The sequence below is a fragment of the Brachionichthys hirsutus genome, chromosome 4 (assembly GCF_040956055.1).
Source record: "Brachionichthys hirsutus isolate HB-005 chromosome 4, CSIRO-AGI_Bhir_v1, whole genome shotgun sequence".
Taxonomy (NCBI): domain Eukaryota; kingdom Metazoa; phylum Chordata; class Actinopteri; order Lophiiformes; family Brachionichthyidae; genus Brachionichthys; species Brachionichthys hirsutus.
In genome coordinates, this window is record NC_090900.1 from 15,271,967 (window position 1) to 15,293,263 (window position 21,297).

The following is a 21,297-nucleotide window of genomic DNA, read 5'->3' on the forward strand; positions in this document are numbered from 1 at the left end:
TTTTACCGACTTCCAAACCGACCGACTGTTCTCAGAGTTCTCTGAGCGGCTCCAGGTGAGCTACACCTGTAACCGTTTACGGCGTGCAGACAGAGTGGTGGAAGTTTCAACAGGAAGTACTCGAAGGAAACCGGATACGATGTCGGCCTTTAAATGATGGTCAAAAAGGAAACATGCAAAAAGCCGTCGAGGGGGGGGTAACCTAGCAACAGGAGGTCAGATCCATCTCTGGGGGGGGGGGGGTGGTGGTGGTTGGTAGACGGGTCTGCGGTAACGATGACGGTGCTCGGTTGAGATTCTAAGAGACATGATGCTGCCCCTCGCATATTAGGCAGATAAACTCCTCCCATTCCTCAGTTGGAGCCAATGAGAGCTCAGCAGTTGCCGGAGTTACGGAACTCTCCGTTCTCGGTGATCTGCAGAGAGGAAGTGTTGCTAGGAGAGAGGCCGTTCCTCTGGGACGGCGCAGCGTAACGTTCCTTCAGTTGAGTGAGAGCCGCCATCAGGCGACTGTTGGCTGCATCGAGGCTTGCGATCCTCTTCTCCTGGGGGACATGGTGGACGGACGGGTGAACAGACAGACGGATGGACGAGTCAGACAGACAGACGGGTAGATAAAGGCGTACCTGTGCCTCGATGATCTTCTGTTTGGAGTCGACCACCGCCTGCATTTCAGAGTGATCCTTCTTCAGCTCCTCTTCTACTGCCATCAGCCTGCACAGACAGACAGGTGGTCAGACAGACGGGTGGTCAAACAGACGGGTATGCAGACAGACCGGTGGTCAGACAGACGGGTATACAAACAGACAGGTGGTCGAACAGACAGGTGGTCAGACAGACAGGTATACAGACAGACGGGTGGTCAAACAGACGGGTATGCAGACAGACCGGTGGTCAGACAGACGGGTATACAGACAGACCGGTGGTCAGACAGACGGGCAGACAGACCGGCTGATGATGCTGTTCATCTGGAGGTCTTTGTCATCCTGCAGTCTCCTCAGCCTGCTCTCCGTGTCCTCCAGGCGAACCTGAAACCAGTCAGGGGGGCGGGGTCACCTGGCGTGACACCGTGGTGACACCAGCCCTGCGACGGGTCGGATACACACCTGGTACTCCTGCAGCATACGCTGGTTCTGCTGGTCCTGGATCAGCAGTCGGGCTTCACACTCGTCCTGCCGCAACGCTGCGACTCGCAACTTCTCCTGCAGCAATGCGATCTCCTGCTGGTACTGGAGGCACCAAAATGAACCAATCAGAAGAGAGGAGCAAGCCGATTGGATTTCTAACGGGCCAATCGGTAACAACTTTGTGTAACTGTACCTCGGCTCCATCCAATCACCAGTGGCTCAGTTTCTCGTTCATAGCTACTGAAGAGGCAGATGTTGCTGAAATCTTCATCTCACCTTCTCTACGGCAGCGTCGTCATGGCGATCGTCCTCCGCGTCTCCGTAGGAAGAGGCGGAGTTCATGTTGAGCAGCCAGGCGGCGGTCCGATCCAGCGCACAGGGAGACGGAGCCTAACGCAGACAGAACCAGAACCCGTTTGAAAGGCAACGCGTCAAAGATCAGACAGGCAGGTTGCCGTGGTAACAGCGTGTTTACCTTCGCTGCAGGCCGCTGCTTCTCGGGGCTGTCCCCTTTAGATGACGATGACGCCTGTCTGAGTCGCGACTGCCCACTGCTTGGCCAATCAGGACTCGATGACATCATGCTTCCAGAGGCGGGCCGAGGAGGATAGGCGGGCCCAGTGCCGCCGCTAAGCATGCTGGGAGGCGTGCGACCTCGAGGGGGTCCGGGCGGAGCAGAAGAGGGCGGAGGAGGTTGGTCAATGCGTCTCTGAGGACCGGAGGACATCTGGCGAGGTGGGCCGGAACTTCCTGTGGGGGAGGAGCATCAACGGTGACATCATCGGTACTTCACTTGCTGCACGGAGAACTTCGCGGACCGCATGGCGTCCTGCATACCTGGCAGTGTCTCGCTGAGGTTCAAAGCCCGTCTCGAGTACTCCTCCCCACTGCTGCTGCTCGACATGGCTGACATCCTCTCCCCCCTCTCCCCCGCCCCCGCCCCCAGCCCCACTGACATCCTCTCCCCCCTCTCCCCCGCCCCCACCCCCAGCCCCACTGACATCTGGGTAAGAAATGCCGGTTTGGCCGCCAAGGTGTTCCTCTCATCAGTGTTTCCCTGTGACCCCACGGAGCCATCTGAAGGTGTAGCATCCGTCTGTTGCCGTGGAGACGTAGTGGTCATGTGATACACAGGGTTCTGAAATGAGAGTGGGAGGAGCCCCGTTCGACGCTGCCACTGGCTGTCGTCAAGACCGTCGCTAGGAGAGGAGTCCTGTAGGTCAACCAGGGACAAACTACGACTCTCGTTGGTCAGATCAGGCCCCTCCCTCCGTCCGCCATTGGTCATCTCAAAGCCCATCTCATTCTCGTTCGGTTCAGAGTAGGACGAGCTGGCAGCCGGGGAGCCGTGCATCCCTGCGGAAAGTGACATCAGCACATTAGAAATAGCCTCAGAGGTCAGAGGTCAGTTTGAGTCGCTTTGAATAGAAGTCAAAGGTCACCTGATGCAGGTTGCAGACTGGAACCTTTAGTAACAAAGAACAAATCTTTGTTTTCTGGTGTTGGAGAGGGAAGTCGGGTGAAGTCGACCAAACTGCACACAGATGGCAAAGAATCAGCCAACCAGTATGGTACCGTACTGGTTCCATAATGGTTCTGTACTGGTTCCGTACTGGAACCATACTGGTTCTGTACTGGTACCGTACTGGTACCAGTACAGTATCATTACGGTACCAGTACGGTACCAGTACAGAACCAGTATGGTACCAGTACAGAACCAGTACGGTACCAGTACGGAACCAGTACAGAACCATTACGGTACCAGTACAGAACCAGTACGGTACCAGTACGGAACCAGTACAGAACCAGTACAGAACCAGTACGGTACCAGTACGGTACCAGTTCAGTCTGGCTATTAACAGTTAACAACAAAAACATCCCGTCTCTGATGTGATTGGTCAGTCCTCTTCTGTTATTAATGCTAACCAGATGTGTACAATATATACTATGTGCTATTCAAGGACCTGAGCTGGATGCTAATGCTAACGGGATGTGTGTGATGTTACCCTCAGATGAACTGAGCTGGATGCTAATGCTAACGGGATGTGTGTGATGTTACCCTCAGGTGAACTGAGCTGGATGCCAATGCTAACGGGATGTGTGTGATGTTACCCTCAGATGAACTGAGCTGGATGCTAATGCTAACGGGATGTGTGTGATGTTACCCTCAGATGAACTGAGCTGGATGCTAATGCTAACGGGATGTGTGTGATGTTACCCTCAGGTGATCTGAGCTGGATGCCAATGCTAACGGGATGTGTGTGATGTTACCCTCAGATGAACTGAGCTGGATGCTAATGCTAACGGGATGCGCATTATATGTACAACATGTTGATCCCTGATGAACTGAGCTGAATGCTAACAGTATGCTAACCCTCCATCCAATCCAACGCCGCCCTGCAAACCAATGGAGGGATTGCATGATGCCAGAGGAGGAGAGAGGGGCGGGGACAGAGGGGGCGGGGACAAAGGGGGCTGAGACCCCACATGCTGAGGCTCTGGAGAGGAAATAGCCACGCCCCCTGGAATTGCCACGCCCCCCGGGTTAGCCAGCGCTGCCGACACGTCTCTGAGGATCCGAGGAAGAGGTCCAAGCTTTGACAGACATGACTGGATGGAGAGAAAATAGGTAGAAAAAGAGAGACAGGTAGACAGGAGGGACAGACAGGTAGACAGTAAAGAGAGACAGGTAGACAGTAAAGAGAGAAACAGGTAGGTATGAGAGGTAGACAGGAGAGAGAGACAGGAAGACGTTGACAAACTTTTTCACTCTCAATTGTCTGTAAAAGCTAACAGCTAACCATCAGTAGCTAGCTGGCTAGCTTATCTTAACCCCCCCGACTGCAGCCGCCAGCAGCTTGACCCGGCCGGGTGCGTCACCTGGTCCAGCTCGGTCAACAGGGTGTGGAGGCTGGACAGCTCCCGTCCGAGGTCGATGTATCCGTCGAAGCCCGCCGTGTGGTTCAGCCCGTCTGGGTTCGAGATCTCCTGCAGGAACCGCTGCATGCTGCTCCACTGGTGCTCCACGAAACCGTTCATGAACAGCATGTACTCCTCTTTAGTCCCGAACCTGCGGCCCACAGGCGGATCAAAGCCCCGTCACTGTGAAAAAGCCCTCCGGCTCCTTCGCAATAAAAGCCCGGACTCACTTGCTGAAGTTGGCCAGCGTCTGGATGACTTTGGCGATGAGTGTCAGCGTCCTGGCTGAGCGCTCGTCGGGGTATTCCTGCATCAGGTCGAACAGAGACGGTGACATCACAGCTGGACACAAGAAGCGCAGGAACAACGAGGCGCTGACGAGACGCTCACTGATGTCTGGGCGCCCCCGGTTACCGCACTCGAGTCGCCACGATGCGAACACCTCTTTCAGCTCCCGGGGGAAGACTCTGAGTGACAGGGAGGCGGCGTCAGACGCCAGCGTACCACGCCCGGTCGCACGCTGCGCCACGTGCACGACGTGCGTGTACCTGTAGGAGTCGAGGATCTTGCAGAAGGCGAGTTCGCAGCACATCCTCAGATTGGCCTGATGCTCTGAGAGGTCAGAGGTCGCACAGCGAGACGGGTCGACCTCACAGTTCTCATCGGACTCATACAGAGCTTTGATGAACTCACCTGAGCACGCACACACACACACACACGCAGGTAAACAGGTGAAAGGCCGACCCCTACCCTCGTCAGTCAACCTGTATTTGCGTTTTCCATGTGTATACCGAGGGCGTCCTGCAGGTACTTCTGACCAATCAGCTTCAGGTACTCCTCTATACTCTTTGTTGCCAGCGTGTTTTCTCTGAAGATCAGCTGGTCATTGTCACGGCAACGGTCTACCTCTGACATCATCAGGTCTGTCAGGAAGTCCTACAGAGATGGGCCAAAGGAGATCCACGTTTGAGCCGGTAAACACGCTGTGATTGAACAGAGGTCATGTGATCAGGTTTCACTTTGCTGCCACCTACTGGTTGTTTTCTATAACATGCGCGTGACACTTTAAAAATACTCCAATGACGTACGGTCATAAAATCTTCCTCGCCGTTTCGTGTGAAGCCGGAGGGAGACAGGCGCGGTGGGTGGGGCTACGTCGGTGGGCGTGGTTACCTTGGCCTTGCCGGTGCTGTGCAGGATGTGGACAAGTACTGCAGCCAGCTCCTCCTTCGCCCTCAGGTTGATGGACGCCTCCAGAGTGTTACACAGCAGCAGGTAGTTGGAGCTGATGTACTCCGCAAACTCTTTGTACTGCTCCATCGGCAGGATGGCGATGCTCTGGTAGCGAGCTTTGATCCGAACTGTGGGCATCGACGACTTCCCTGAGGCACAACAGGACAAACCTTCGTCGTCAGCCGCCTGAGCGTTTCTGCAGAGGACCGTTTTCAAACCTCCGATGTGACCTCAGGAGAAATATCTACATGTACTCCTACTTTGGAGTAGTTTTATGGTATTAACTCCTCTGTCTGAGTACCTCCCCTTTTACTCTCAGGTGAGATTAGACCTTCCTACCATGGAAACCAGATTAGATAAAGGGAAATTCTTTTTTATGAAACGGGGCTAGAACCTAGAGCCTACCCCGAATGGTGCTGGGCGTGCTCACTGTGTACCACTTCTCCACCAGCTGCCTCCCCGTCACCGTTGCCACGGGGATGTTGATCAAGCCCACGTAGCTGCTCTTGTCCTTCTTCCTCTTCCTGTCGGTGTCTTTGTAGAGGTGAAGGGTGACGGCGCCGACGGACGGCAGGCTGCTGAAATCGAAACGTTCTCCCCAGAACACATTGTCGGTCTTCAGCTTGCAGGACGTCCGAGCGTAGAGACTGTCGTCAAGGCACAGCTCGCAGAAGTACCTGCAGTACAAATACACTGTTACACAGCTCGCCGAGGTGCTAGTACTACTGGTAGTACAGCAGCGCTACCTCTTTTTGGCAGGCAGGTCTTTGGCCTCCACCACCCACAGCGTCAGGACGTTCTCCAGCCTCCTGCTGTTGTCCCTGTTGGGATGGACGGCTCTCCTCAGGTTCTCCATCCATTTATCGCGCTCTGCTGCCGAGCGACAGGAGAAACACTTGGTGCCCGTTGATGTCGTCACCTAGGAGACGAAGAGATGCAGGTTGTCACCGTGGAAACATTCAGACGGGTCACGTTGTGTGTGTGTGTTGTGTGTGTGTTGTGTGTGCAACCTCGAAGCAGTAGTCCTGTCCCAGGAGGGAGGAGTGAACCGGCTTGATGATCACTGATTGGTCCATCTTGAGCTCCAGTGATGTCACACAGCTGCTGCTCAAAAATGACTCCTGGCTTCCGCAACGCAGCCGCCGCATCACACACCTGAAACGGCAGGTGAGTGGGCGTGTTCAGTGATCCAGGTGTTACGATTATGATGATGTCACCAGGTCAAAAAAAAAAAAGAGTGCATGAACAGAAGCCTCTGAACTTTGATGTCATTCTATTTAAATATCCATTCTCCAGATTAGACACGCCTAGCTTGGGGGGGGGGGGGGGGGCTGTAATTGGTTAATTAATGTCAAAACTCTACTATGAATAATTAAGTCATCATTTAATTTCTTTTATCTGAAAGAGCTAAAATGATTGGCCGGCCGACAGACCTGCCTGCCGATTGTGTAATCATTGTTCAAAACCAAAATGGTGCACCTAAATGATACGAATGCTAGCAGGCTAGCTGACAGCTGTGAGTGCTAGTAGTAGCCTACCATTATAATAATGTTAGCCATCATGACGACATGACATGAGCTAGCAGGATACGCTTAGCAATTATAAAGATGTGCTTTTCTGAAACTGGGCAGATGATCACTGGCTAATGCTATGTTAGCATAAAGCAGCTGAGGTGCGTTCATGGCATTCTGTAAATCTCAAAACTAATCAGCCTAATCAAACACTGATAGCTGTGCTAACACAGCTGGAGCTACATTGAAAGGAGGAGGGTGGATATCTCTCTCTCTCACACACACACACACGCGCACACACACGCACACACCCTGACATGCACGGGATGATCTGTCATCGTTATCTTATCGAGCTGCTTCCATTGATAATTCTTCTGTCGGCAGCTACATCCTGTCCAGCTATACATGTTGGCTAACATAGGATGATTAGCCTAGCCACATGCTAACATACAAGGCTATTATGCACACGCACGCACACACACACACACACAGACAGACAGACAGACAGACAGATGCAGCGTGGTCATGCAAATCTGGTAGACGAGGTCGCGCGCGCGCGCACACACACACACACACACACACACACACACACACACTGCAGCACATTCATCTATTCAGAGGACAAAGGCTGTTGATGCAGAGGATCAGTCCAGATACTCACCAAGCATCCTGAGTGAATGCTGAGGAGGAGGAGGAGGAGGAGGAGGAGGAGAGGGGGCTTATGACTCCATGTTCTCCTTCAGCAGCAACGAAGAGGAGGAGGAGGCGGAGGAGGAAGACCTGTCTGTCTGTCTGTCCGTCCGTCCGTCCGGCTGTCTGTCCGTTAGCTTGCTGCTACTGATGCTACACGGCTCCAGCAGCTCCAGCTCTCTCTCTCTCTCTCTGTGTGATGTCTCTATGTGTCTCGACCCCTCCCTCGATCAGCAGTGGCCCCTCCCTGCAGTGAGGCTGCCCTACTTCCCCGCTCCTCTCCTCCTCCTCCTCCTCCTCCTCCTCTCCATCTTTCCTCACCGCCCATCTACTGCTCTAATGGAGTGTCTCCGTGTTGCTCCTCTTCCAGACTTTTAGCCACCGTTAGCTCTGTAGCTTAACCAACGATGCACCGAAACATGCTAACTGATGGCAAATGGAAAAACTGATCATGATAAATCTAAAGCGTTAGCTTCTTTATTGGAGCCATCGCTAACGTTAGCTCGGCTTGTTTCTCTGGTAATTCAGCACCAAGGTTCCAAGAATGGGGAATGAACCAGTTCAAGAACCAGAGCTAAGTTATTGGAGAAGGTTATGAGTTCTAGTTCTGCCCTGAGATCGCCCCCCAACAAGACCTGACCCTGAACCGGTTCAGCTTCTTGGAGGTCAGAGGTCATATCAGATAATCAGCTGTCAATTAAGTGCTGTCCTTCCATCGGACAAGTCTCTGTGGGGTCCTGTGTAACTAATCAATAAGTGATTAGCAATACTCGGGTACCTGGAGTCAGCAGGGTTGTTCAGGTCAGACTTCGTGCTGATTGGATGAGACAGTTTAGGATGAGATCGAGTGCGACGAAGTGACTGTTTCAACCTCCGAGAGAGAAAACCCTAAAAAAGAGGAGGTGGGTGGGGGGGGGGGGGGGGGCAGAGGAGCAAAGGGAGAAAGAAGGATGGGGAGGAGAGATAAAGTGAAGAGGAGGAGGAAGAAGAGGAACGTGATTGTTAATTGTGATCATCTGAAGTCAGCTCAATAATGTGGCTTTTCATGTCATTGATGTGAACCCTTTGTTGCTGATATGCTGAAATCTGATTGGCTGATGACTAGAGAAATCTCATAATTATATATATTTCAAGGATACGACTGATGATCATTACTGGTTATTGATTACTTGTGTAGGACAGAACAAGTGACCATCTTAGTGTTGTTGAGATGCTGTGACTTACCGGTAATCATAAACTGAAGGATTGATTAATATGGGATTACTAGATAATCTGTAATCTTGTCATGTATAAATAATATCGATGAAAATATTGATCTAGATTGTTTAAGCAATAAAAAGTTTTTTTTTAAGTCTGTTTCTGCATCTCCTGCAAGAAGAGCTGCTCAGCTGATGTCCGGTTGCCATGGAAACAACAGAATCTGTGCGTTCATATGGGTTCACCGTCACTCTGGCGGTGGGCGTGTCTTGGGCGGAGCTACTGGGCATGCTCTGACGGCGAATTCCTCTCTCTGGAGCGTCTGGAACAGACAGAGAACATCATAGGAAGGTTCTGTCGTTTTTACGTCAGCAGTGGACCATGTTCCATAACTGTTGCCGTGGTAACTGGAGGGGACATGGAAGTTGCCATGGTGATCAGCGGCAGGTTTCTTCCAGATGTTTTTGAAGGGTCTTTTTTTTTCTAGTGCAGTTATTTATTTATTTGTAGATAAAACATTCTGATGTTTCACCACGACACAGGCGGTTGTCACAACTCCAGCGTAAACAGGAAATGACAAACAGGAAATGACAACATAGAACAGAACCAAGGCCACGGCCTGGAACTAAACCTTGGCCAGAACCTCAAGCCACAACTTGGAACAATCATAGGCCAGGATGAGAACCTCGGCAAGAACTGAGATGTTTTTCTGTGTGTTTTTGAAATGTAAACCCAGAATTGACATCGGAACCATGACCCGGTTACTAGAGAGCGACCACAGACCACATTGAGATCACCTCCCCAGCAACCCAACCATCTCCACTTCACCCTGTCCTTTGCATCGCCCTCCCCAGCACCAGCCACTCTCATGATGATGAATATATTTATTAGATAGAATGTTACAGTACAAGTACAGTCACACAGTAGCATGTATTACAGTACAAGTACAGTCAAACATCCTGTCTAAGAGGAGCAGTTCAAAAAAGCCCTTGCGGTCTTGTTTCCGTTGAAAGTCCTTCGTACATAAATCATCGACATTTAACAATACAAATAAAAATAAAACCAATATTCAGTTACTCAATTGATGCAAAGTAACATTAGAAAAATAAAATGATTTCACACCGCCGATGCACACTAACAATAAATGTAAACTAAATTACACCACCGATGCAAAATTACATAAATTGTAATTTATGTAATTTATTGTCATTCATTGTCATCATGTCCTCCCTCTCTACATCCATGTATCTTCTCCCGGGTCGTCCTCTAGCCCTGTTCGCTGTCCCCGTCTCTCCTCTGGAAATGTCCAAACCATCGAAGCCTGGTCTCTCTGACCTCGTCTCCAAAACGTCTAACCTTCACCGTCCCTCTTATCGTCTCATTTCTAATCCTGTCCAACCTGGTCCACTCCCAAGGAGAACCTCAGCATCTTCATCTCCTCCACTTCTAGCTCCAGCTAAAATTGCAGAATTACACCACAGTCATCAAAGTCTCGACAAAGAGACATCCAACACCCCTTTGTTGTTGTTGTCCTGTGTGCAGCACCATGTTGTCAACGTCTCATCCGATCTCACCCACGATGCAAAGCATCAAAAAGTCGTTTCATCACAGACGCAGCCCAACCAGATTGGCACCGACAACATGACATCGTCGGCATGGACGGGTGAAGCAGCAGGCCAGCAGGTGACATTACCCTGCAGCATCGATACAGTCTGAACTCCTGTTGCTATGGGAACTGACCTCACAAGTCAGATTATTGCAACACGGAGATTAAACGGGACGCATGATCACATAATCCGTCAGACGGCAAACGGATTAAACATCAGCAAAACATAAAATAAAGTTTTCTTCTCACCAGTCGGGTCTCCAAACTCAACCTCCATCACCTGTCCGTCCGTCTGTCTAACTGTCTTCCTGTCTGTCCCGACCGTCGTGTCGCCGCTTCCTATCCGTCCCATCATCCTCACCTTTGGGGGCAGAGCGAGGAGCCGCTGAGGTCACATGGAGGGAATATCTCAGCAACCGGACGGTGCAAGTCTCCGCCCTCTCAGCCAGAAGCAGAGGATGGACCTGAAGGAGCGGATGACGATGACGATGATGATGATGATGTAAAACATGTCTTCCCCTCTTCCTTTGCGTGTTGAGCTACCTCCGGGTTGTTCAGCATCACCAGCTGTGATTCTGACAGGATGCAGAACATTTTGCTCCAGACGTCAGGCTCGGCCTTCTGACCGCAGGACAGCCAATGGACGGAGGCGCTCCTCAACTCTGTGACATCACAATGACCTCAGTCAGAAGACAAGCAGGACTAGTGAGATGATTCACCAATCAGAAACTCACCGATCACATTCATCCAGCCCATGTGTTCACACCTGGACAGCTGTCTCACCAGCTCCTCCATGGCAACCGGATTCTCTGAGGGACGCGCCTGCCTTTGTGACTACGACGTTCACCCGAGTCAGACAGAGACACGTCCAATAAGCTAAGCTAACAGCGAGACGGGTGGACAGATGGGGAGTTACAGGGGGACAGACACAGGACAGACTCACAGACAGACAAGTAGAACCTGATGCTTGTCTCTCCAGTCGTTACGTCTTCACCTGTCCGTCTGCGGGGACCCTCAGGACAGCAGAGACGCACCTGAGCTGTCTGACGGGCCGACTGTTCATGCGTCACGTGCCGTTTAACACCTTAATGGCATTAACGGATCACCGTCTGCCAGTCACTCTCACCGCCGCGCACACATTCAGAGACGCACGTAGCAACACAGAGGTCAAAGGTCAAATGTTTCTTTATTTTTCGAGAAAACTGGCAGCCGATTGGTCAACTGTACAGAACATCCACGCAGTCAATGTTAGGCCAATCAAAGGGGGGCGTGGTTACGGCACCAGCGAGGTCGAGCTGCAGGTTTAAAGTGACACCGCGAGTTAGCGCTATTAGCATTCCTCACTGAAACAAATGGGCTGCGTTAGCTTCAAGCTAGCATAGGCACCATTTGAACAGAACAATGTCTCTGAATGATTATCAGTTTGGTGACGTAGACTAATCATTGCATAGATAGTAAGTGTGATAGATAGTGCAAGAAAACAATGAATTCTGGGAGTTAGAGGCCTCATCGCTGTTCATACCAGCTGGTCTCTGGGCCACATTAGGATCAATTTTATCTTCAGATACAGTCGATATCATGATATTACAAAACCCAATCTTTCAGAGACACTGCTGCCGCCGCTAAAGGTCAGAGATCAAGTAGTTTAGACCCGAGGACGAGGTCACACGCTAACGTTTGAGAATTCTTTCAGAATACATCAAACGTTTTGCACAACAGAGAACAGGTGAGGTTAGGGACCTCGGCGCTAACATATTCTTTATTATAGTGATCATATTTCTCTTTGCTGTTGGTTTTTGATGGAGTCTAAACGACTAAAACATATTTAAAAACCCTGTGTTGTAACATTCAAACAATAAAAATGAATAGAACTCAACGTCTACAGGTAAACAAACACCCACGGAGGAGGTCATCTGCTGCAATCTCTTTAGGCCACACCCCCTCTATGAGGTCAGAACTGAACCGTCAGCGCTGTGGATCGGGACAGGCGTGCTGTTTGACAGCAGGTGGAGCTAAAGAGCCTCTGACTAACATGTCAGAGGGAGTAAACTGATGACAGACAGACCATAATACTAAATAATAACACTGTGTACGGACTTTGGCTGTATTTAAAGGTTTTGTTTGTACTCACTAAACTCTAAAAACTGCTAGGCAGAAATATTGATTGTATATTGTTGTGTTATAGAAGGTAAAATAAATGATTAACATGTTTTGAAGCATTATAGCTGGGACCCTCAGAGACGTGGAAGCCTGACCGTCCTAATATGGTGTTGTCCCCTCCCACTCTAGCAGGTACTGGACCGTCCCCTGAGCGGTGACGCGCCGAGCCAACACCTGGTACCTCTCCCCGTTGTTGAGTCTGCCCGCCACTCCGAAGTACGAGGAGATGGAGGAGTGCAGGTGAGAGGAGTCAGTGGGAATATGGGCGGGGTCTGACAAGAAGTGGGAGGAGTCAGACGGCAGGTGACTGTGGTTCGCAGGTTCCTGGTCCGTCAGTAATCCGGAAGGCTCCTCCCCTGCCTCGCTGCGATTTGCCCACCGGCTGTAGCTATTGGTGTGCAACTTCCTCTTCCTGCTGCCCACCCTCCTTCTGAAACAGAGAGGTCAAAGGTCACAGTCAGGATGAGCCCGCCCACTGTTTAAAATTCTTCTGACTCACGACTGGGACCTGCTGCTCACCTGAAGTGGTAGGAGGCGCTGGTGGTAGCAGAGCCTGCGGTGGAGGCGTCGGTGGAGTCCTGATCGATGCTCACCGTCCGACTGGAGCTACTGGGATCAATCACACCGAACCGATCGTTACTGGGATCAATCACGCCGATCGTTACTGGGATCAATCAGACCGGACCGATCGTCACTGGGATCAATCAGACCGGACCGATCATTACTGGGATCAATCAGACCGGACCGATCGTCACTGGGATCAATCAGACCGGACCGATCGTCACTGGGATCAATCAGACCGGACCGATCATTACTGGGATCAATCAGACCGGACCGATCATTACTGGGATCAATCAGACCGGACCGATCGTCACTGGGATCAATCAGACCGGACCGATCGTCACTGGGATCAATCAGACCGGACTGATCATTACTGGGATCAATCAGACCGGACCGATCGTCACTGGGATCAATCAGACCGGACCAATCGTCACTGGGATCAATCAGACCGGACCGATCGTTACTGGGATCAATCAGACCGGACCGATCGTCACTGGGATCAATCAGACCGGACCGATCGTCACTGGGATCAATCAGACCGGACCGATCGTCACTGGGATCAATCAGACCGGACCGATCATCACTGGGATCAATCAGACCGGACCGATCGTCACTGGGATCAATCAGACCGGACCGATCGTCACTGGGATCAATCAGACCGGACCGATCGTTAACGCGTCTCACCTCTTGAGGCTCTGCAGCTCGTCCAGCGTGAAGTCAAAGATGTTGGCCATGTGGTGGTTGGAGGTCCAGCTGCAGGACGCCTCGTTCTACACGGACGAGACGCGAGGGTCATGTGACACATCAAAGCCACGCTAAACTGATCAGAGGTCAGTCCTACGTTCGGGATGGCGTCTTCCAGCAGCCACTTGGACTTCCTCTTCCTCCTTTCTGACGAAGCGCTGGATGCAGACAGACGTACGCTCAGGTGACATCGCCGATGACATCACGATGACGTCACGCAACCGGCCAATGGGTGATACCTGTTCCTGACCCCGCCTCTCTTACGGCCACGCCCTCCGTCGTTCTGCGCGCGCTCGGGGAACACCTTGGAGGGGGGGTTGGGGGGGACCCTGGTCCTCAGGCGGAAGATGCACTTCCTCTTCTTTATCTCCTTCCCACACAGAAATCTGAGCACCCGCAGAGTTATTGATCCGCCACCGATCGATACGGAGCACGCTACCGTCTATCGGGATTTCATCCTTACTTGCTCTTGTACTTATTGAGCGCGTCCAGCAGGTGCTGCCCCCTGTCTGCCGGAGGAGTGTTTGACAGCTGAACGACACACACAGAAGGAGGTCAGAGAACCGCAACCGGGTCCCGGTCGGTCGACCCGGGTCCCGGCTCAGTTTTGTTTCCGGTACCTTCCCGAGCTGTAGATGCTCCCAGTTCTCCGAGACGAAGGCGAGGATCTCGTCCAGCTCAAAGTATTTCTTCTTGCTGCTGACAGACAAGTTGTAGAGGACCAGGTGGACCAGATCCACCCACCTCAGGGACAGGCGGCGGACGCACTCGGATCCTTTGTTGCACGCGGAACACAGAAACACGTAGAACCTGAGCGAGAGGAGGGAACAGGTGGGGGGATTAGAACGCGTCGCCGCACAGACAGGTGAAGGGGCGCGGCAGGAAGGGGGGGGGGGGGGGGGGGTCCTCGCCTGTCTCCGAACAACATGGACTCCTGCAGACACTGAGTGCAGGCTTCATGGAACCACTGCTGGCAGCGGAAACACTGGAGCATCTTCAGGTACCACCTACACACACGCACACGCACACACACACAACACACACCGACACGTTACACACGTCCTCGGCGAGGCGACGCCGTCGCCGTCTCCGTCGGGGGGCCGTCTTACTCTCCAGGGCCGCCGCAGTAACAGTAACACTGCTGCTGATTGGTCCGATGTTGGGAGTCCCAGTCCAGGGAGTCCAGCTCGTACTGTAACACCTGCTTCATGGCCGTCAAAGCTTTGGCTATAGGACCCTTCTTTAGAGCGCCCCCTTTCTGTGTGGAGGACAGACTGTTGGAACCGCAGCAGTCGGGGACATTTGACTTCCTGGACCTCCACAGATCTAACGTGTCCATCTGTGTGTGTGTGTGCGTGTTTCAGTGTGTGTGTGTGTGTGTGTGTGCGTGTGTGCGTTTCAGTGTGTCAATACCCTGACAGCCAGCGCGAACACACATCGTCGACAGAACCAAGGACTCAGAGTGATGCTGCCCTCTACTGGAGGAACGTGACAATGCTGGTGGAAACCTGGAGGCACAGAGGACAACCGTCAGCTGATTTGTTATCACAGGACGCGTCTTCCTGTCTCACTCACCGATGCCACATTTCCCACAGATGAGGATCCGGTTGTCTTGGTTTAATTGGCTATCGGCGCTCGACTCCACCTCCCGACACACAGAGCAACGAGGCTCCTCCCCCGGCACTCCAGCTGCAAGGCGATAGGACGACAACCGATCACCGACAGCGTGCGTGAAGACGGTCAGACATGCAGAAGGTCTTGGGGAGAGTCCTCAAATAGGAAATGGACGTCTCACCGTGCTGGATGTCCTTCCACAGTACCCAGAACTTGGAGTTGTCCTCAAACGTCACGAAGCAGCTCTGTCTCGGCGGACTCACCTGTCAATCAACAACCGGCCAAGTCAGCCCAACCAATCGGAGGAGAGAGTCCGCTTCATTGTGTCGTGTTTTTTGCGCGCTACCCTCTGTATCTTGCCCAGGTAGTACAGTCCATCCGACCAATGGCAGAGGACAAACTGTCCAACACTCAAACTGGACTCCTCCACATGGTCCAGCCCCCGCCCCGCCGCTGTCGACGCTTGAGGCTCCAGACCGCAGAAGGCTTCAATCAGGTCCTCAAACATCCTGCGGGGAGAGACAGACAGGTGAGTCACGCCGTGGCCCGAACGGAACCATCAATCGGAAGAAATGTGGATGAAATACTCATTTGTGTTTTGATCAACCACGTCCCGCACAAACAACCAGATTATCTTGTTTCCAAGGTGACGTCAGGTCGAGGCTGTGATTGATTCTCGAACCGTCGGAGGGGATTTTTGACAGAACGGCGCATGCGCAGTGCATCCTTCCATTAGAACCGAAACACACCTTTAAAACCAAAAACTAACGCTCTGGTCCGGGTCACCGAGGGTTAACTAACGGTTAACTCTGGCATAAAGACATAACTAACCCGCGTTATCCGGGTTTTTTTTTTTTTTTTGCGTAAAGTAAACGCAGATGGAGACAGTTTTGTCCGGTGCAACGGATCCGGTTTGCTGTTAAAATAGTTTAACCTACGGATTAACGTACAGCGAGGCGACACCGACCCTACCGGGGGCGACGTCACAGATGTGACGGATGTCTTACCTTAGACGACCCGGTGAGTTTCCACCTGTCTTCCGACGCAGACACACAGACGGGCGGCGGTTCCGCAGAAAGACAGACAGACAGACAAGTAGCCCGTGTCTTCTGTCTCTGTCTCTCTGTCTCTGTCTCTGTCTCTGTCTCTGTCTCTGTCTCTGTCCGTCTCTCTCTCTCTCTCTCTCTCTCTCTCTCTCTTTCCTCCTCCGTTTTCGTGGCGCTAAACTTCAAAATTCACCCGTCGCCATTTTTTAACTTTTCCCGCGAATCAAAAGGAGGAGGGTTTTATTTCTCTCTCTCTCGGTTTACGTGTGCGTCAGTGACGCTGACGTCACCACACGGAAGCGCGGCGCTGTTGGTCACCGCCCACACCAGGAAGTCTTTGAATGAGTCGCTGCGAAGAGAAAGAACGAAATCTAAGAAAAAAAAAATAAGAATTATAATTTTATTCACTTTAAGAAAGAACAAGCACGAGGAGTGAGAGTAACAAAACGCATTTAATAAAACTGAAGGTGATAAAATTCATTACAAAGGAGTGGTCAAATCAAAGAGTTAATAATGATCAAATCATTTGATTGATTATTGAAAGAATGAATGAAGGAATGATGCTTCCACCCTTAACACTGACTGAGCAGTTCTGAAAATAAAAATGTAAACAATGAAAAGACTACAGATGCGGTTGAATCCATGACATGTACAGTTTATAGTGATTGTATTCTTCTTATGCCTGGGACAATAAAAGTAAAATTAAATGCTTCACAAATGAGCTCCTTTTCTAGTACATAGTAGTACCTCTGTTGTATTTCCCTCAGATAAAAAGTACCTGTAACTAATTCTTTTTTTCTTACTACATCCATTGAAGTTAATAGCAACACGAGTATGTCATCAAAGGTCACAGGAAACATGACAGATTTCAACAATAAGCTGAAAGAGGATTCCAACATTTAAATAATGAGATTTATTCATGTGTCTGGGTGAGTCTGTGACATCACACGCCTCTAATACAGTTTGATCTCGTGACATCATCAATAAGAAGAGCGCTGAAACGACATACAAACTAAAGGTCAGTTCAAAGGTCGGGGGGGTCAGGACCAGGTGATCAGCCGTCCCGTTTAGTGTGAGGTCGAATCTTCATCTCGGTGAACCTGAGCGAGTACTGCCAACCCGTCCAGCTCGACCACTCCACGCCATCGGCGTAGGAGGCGTGGCCTCCTCTCAGGTACTGCCCGTTTAGGTTTGAGGTGTGGCAGTTACGGTACCACCACGCACCCTGGTAGTACGTGGCGCAGTTGTTCTCCGACTGGTCCTGGTCCCGGTCTTTGGTGGTGAACTGCATCCCAGAGTGCTTCAGCAGGGAGTCGCCTGGTGAGCAGACCAGCACCTCTGAGTATTCGGTAGTACCGTGCAGTATTGCAGTGGTACTGCAGTATTACTAACACCTGTACCTGCTGTCCCGGAGTACTGGTCCACAGTCAGCGGGTAACCGTCCTCATCTGGGTTCACGGAGTCTCGACCAACAGAGAAATCAGCGTAGTGAGCGAACGCCGTGGCGTTATCAAAGTCCGCCATGTCGATACGCAACTCATAACCACCTGACCTGGTGAGAGAATAGATCCTCTGGAGACCTGAGAGGCAGACAGACAGGTTAGGCAGGCCGTCAAGCAGTGTAGGTCTATGGGACAGTGTGTGTGTGTGTGTGTGTGTGTGTGTGTGTGTGTGTGTCAGACCTAGCCAGTGCTCCCCTGTAGTTTTTCCAAACCCATCTCGGTACGCTTCCCAGCCTCGGAAAAAATTCACAGAGCCGTCTTCTCTCCTCTGGATCACCTACCCACCCACCCACACACACACACACACACACACACACACACACACACACACACTCCATCATTAACATGTCTTTCACCTCACACCACCCGAGGGCCACCTGCGTGTACAACATACCGTCCAGCCTCCTCCATCTGTGGTCATGTCACAGTAAACCACGAATCCGTCAGGGTCGTGAGTCGGGAACACAGAGTAGGCTCCGTCCTGCTGGCCGCCCGCAGCCATGACATCGCTGCAGTCTCTGGGTCTGACCGCTGAGGAGGAAGGAAACACGGTGAAATACAACCGCTGTCCACACACAGGTAGTGGGTCAGTGTGTAATATTGTGTATTACCGTGTATTACAGTGTGCAGTTCTGTGTGTAATATGGTACCTGCATACTTGCTGCCTCCCTTGAGCTCACTGTTCAGCGTCCTCAGACTCTCTGTCTCCCTCTGCAGGCTGAGTAGAGAATCACTGAATCCTGCAGCCAACTTCAACACACCTGAGTGGCTTTCAGATAACACCTGGACAGGTAAGAGACGCAGGCTTTTACTCTATGTCCTCTTTTTAATCCATTAATATATGACGAACGTTTTTCACGTGTACCTTTCAGGTACAGGTATCATATTACGTCATCATATTCAGTTTGTGACGTCATGTTTGGCCTGTCTCACCTGTATGATGTGGCTTTGTTCACTCTGCAGTCCATCCAGTCTTTGGTCCAGAACATTTTGACCGTTTTTCAAAAAATCCGTTTCCAGTCTCAGTTTGTGGGCGTGGCCTAATAACACCTTTAGTTCGTCTGTCAGCTTCTGGACCAATCCTGTCTCCGGCCAGTCGTCTGCATTGTGATTGGACAATGCTCTGAGCAGGGAGTTCTGCAGGGCCTCCCAGCGGACAAACTTCTCGCCGTAGTCGGGACAGTTTGGGTCCAGGAAGATGCCGATTGGCTGTCCCTCTGTGACGCGTGACACCGACACCAGGGGACCAGAGTCTTTGGGGTTGGTCAAGATCAGAGGGGAGGGCGACGAGCTACTGTTGCTATGACGACAATAACAGACCGACAGTCAGGCAGATGGACAGACAGACAGGTCAGACAGTCGGGTGCGTTTACCTGCTGATGAAGGGCAGAGGATACTTGTACAAGTACAGGAAGATGACTGTTGCTGTGACGACGGCTGCTATGATGACCAACAGGAAGACAGACCATAGCAGGAAGCTGTAGCATCTCTGAACATGCACACACGTACACACACACGCACACACGCACACACACACACACACGCACACACGCACACACACAGACACGCACACACGCACACAAAATGTTGACAGCAGCCTGATGAAGGAGATGAGTTGTGGGCTGGGGATGTGCGATTGGTTTGGTTGTGTGTGTGTGGGGGGGGGGGTTCTGGGTGGGGGATGTGCATCGGGTTTGGGTGTGGTTCTGGGGGGGTTCTGGGGGGGATGTGCATCAGGTTTGGGTGTGGTTCTGGGGGGGTTCTGGGTGGGGGATGTGCATCAGGTTTGGGTGTGGTTCTGGGGGGGATGTGCATCGGGTTTGGGTGTGGTTCTGGGGGGGATGTGCATCAGGTTTGGGTGTGGTTCTGGGGGGGATGTGCATCGGGTTTGGGTGTGGTTCTGGGTGGGGGATGTGCATCAGGTTTGGGTGTGGTTCTGGGGGGGATGTGCATCGGGTTTGGGTGTGGTTCTGGGTGGGGGATGTGCATCAGGTTTGGGTGTGGTTCTGGGGGGGTTCTGGGGGGGATGTGCATCAGGTTTGGGTGTGGTTCTGGGGGGGTTCTGGGGGGGATGTGCATCGGGTTTGGGTGTGGTTCTGGGGGGGTTCTGGGGGGGATGTGCATCAGGTTTGGGTGTGGTTCTGGGGGGGTTCTGGGTGGGGTTATAGGGGAACGTGTCTCGGTATCCTGGAGTGTCTAATCTGTAGATGTTGTCAGTGAAGGCGACAGCTGCTCCAGATTAGAGACACTTTGATCTGACATTTTAATCCAGATTAGCACAAATGAACTCTCGGCAGGGCTGTTACTGTCTGTCTGTCTGTGGGTCTGTCTGTCAGACAGGCGGACGGACAGATATAATAACAGCATGTATTCATTGATCACCCCTGTTACATGGCGGATGATCTCCTCCTCTGATTGGAGGATAAGGAGCTCCTGGACCTCATGCTGTCGCCTCAATCTGTAGACATTTTCATCTTTGAGTTACTCCTGAGAGCTGCTCTAGAGCTTTAAATCTCCGGTTTTATGTCACTACATCTAAAATGTCACACTACCCTGAATATAAAATCAATAGTATGTCTATCCTTTATGGAGTTTATACTGGGACAACGGATAATGGCTATAATGGTGGGGTGAAGGTGACTAATGGGGCGTGCACCTTGTGTTTGTTTGCTTGTTTGCTGTCCAGTTCGGAGCTGCTGTTGTTCATAATGGTCCACCTGTCGTTCATCGTGATCCTGAAAGACAAACACACGCGATATATGACATTCCTTCAGGTTTTAGAACCTTATCTGTGGCCTTAAAAAGGTTCAGGAGAAGAAATAAATCTATTCGATCTTTTCAGTGACCTCGAATATTACTTCTCCGACTACTTTGCCAGATCCACGTAAACAATCTCAACTACTGTATTTGGTACCTAAAGAGCAGCTATTGAAACTATTGAATGTTCTAATAGGCAGAACTAGTGCTGGATGCAGTAAGTATCTATCTATCTATCTATCGATCTATCTATCTATCTATCTATCTATCTATCTATCTATCTATCTATCTATCTATCTATCTATCTATCTATCTATCTATCGATCTATCTATCGAATGACATTAGTAATAAATACATTTACTTCTCTGTCTTCAGGATCCAGTTGATTTGATGTTAAAAGGCATCCAGTTAGTTTTAGTTTGAAAATGTTTATGTTCAGATCGCCATGGAAACAAAGAGTGACCCTCAGAAGACGAGAGAGAGAGATGACCTGTTGGTCAGCGGCCGAGAGTCAAGCGAGAGAGAGAGAGAGAGAGAGTGTCAGGTCCTGTTTAATCTGTAGCTGATTGGCTAAGAGTCATTTAAGGCGTGTCTCCCTTCTGTTTGTAAATAATTTTAAATCTGGGCAC

At 51.2% G+C, this 21,297-nt stretch overlaps 3 protein-coding genes across 3 annotated transcripts; all 3 read right to left on the reverse strand.

Annotated features, from left to right (window-relative positions):
- Positions 1–374: 374 nt before the first annotated feature.
- On the reverse strand, positions 375–11,078 carry LOC137892995 (disabled homolog 2-interacting protein-like). The gene is made up of 22 exons (XM_068738421.1): positions 11,018–11,078; positions 10,827–10,945; positions 10,645–10,747; positions 8,923–8,999; positions 8,259–8,368; positions 6,290–6,434; positions 6,026–6,198; positions 5,685–5,956; positions 5,220–5,428; positions 4,838–4,982; positions 4,595–4,739; positions 4,277–4,513; positions 3,995–4,197; positions 3,502–3,745; positions 2,570–2,661; positions 1,965–2,483; positions 1,603–1,877; positions 1,404–1,517; positions 1,107–1,229; positions 949–1,028; positions 627–714; positions 375–545 (listed from the first exon to the last, which is right to left on the reverse strand). The coding sequence occupies exons 1-22, from the start codon at positions 11,076–11,078 to the stop codon at positions 375–377; spliced, it is 3,705 nt and encodes a 1,234-aa protein (XP_068594522.1).
- A 1,464-nt stretch (positions 11,079–12,542) lies between these two features.
- phf19 (PHD finger protein 19) lies at positions 12,543–15,870 on the reverse strand. The gene is made up of 13 exons (XM_068738624.1): positions 15,709–15,870; positions 15,544–15,625; positions 15,324–15,437; positions 15,162–15,256; positions 14,858–15,006; positions 14,660–14,755; positions 14,369–14,558; positions 14,212–14,279; positions 13,988–14,134; positions 13,846–13,906; positions 13,689–13,774; positions 12,963–13,052; positions 12,543–12,873 (listed from the first exon to the last, which is right to left on the reverse strand). The coding sequence occupies exons 1-13, from the start codon at positions 15,868–15,870 to the stop codon at positions 12,543–12,545; spliced, it is 1,671 nt and encodes a 556-aa protein (XP_068594725.1).
- Positions 15,871–17,462: 1,592 nt separating this feature from the next.
- LOC137918243 (fibrinogen C domain-containing protein 1-like) lies at positions 17,463–20,638 on the reverse strand. Its single transcript, XM_068761006.1, has 8 exons — positions 20,567–20,638; positions 19,284–19,399; positions 18,844–19,210; positions 18,561–18,693; positions 18,305–18,441; positions 18,091–18,187; positions 17,809–17,988; positions 17,463–17,725 (listed from the first exon to the last, which is right to left on the reverse strand). The coding sequence occupies exons 1-8, from the start codon at positions 20,636–20,638 to the stop codon at positions 17,463–17,465; spliced, it is 1,365 nt and encodes a 454-aa protein (XP_068617107.1).
- Positions 20,639–21,297: the final 659 nt, after the last annotated feature.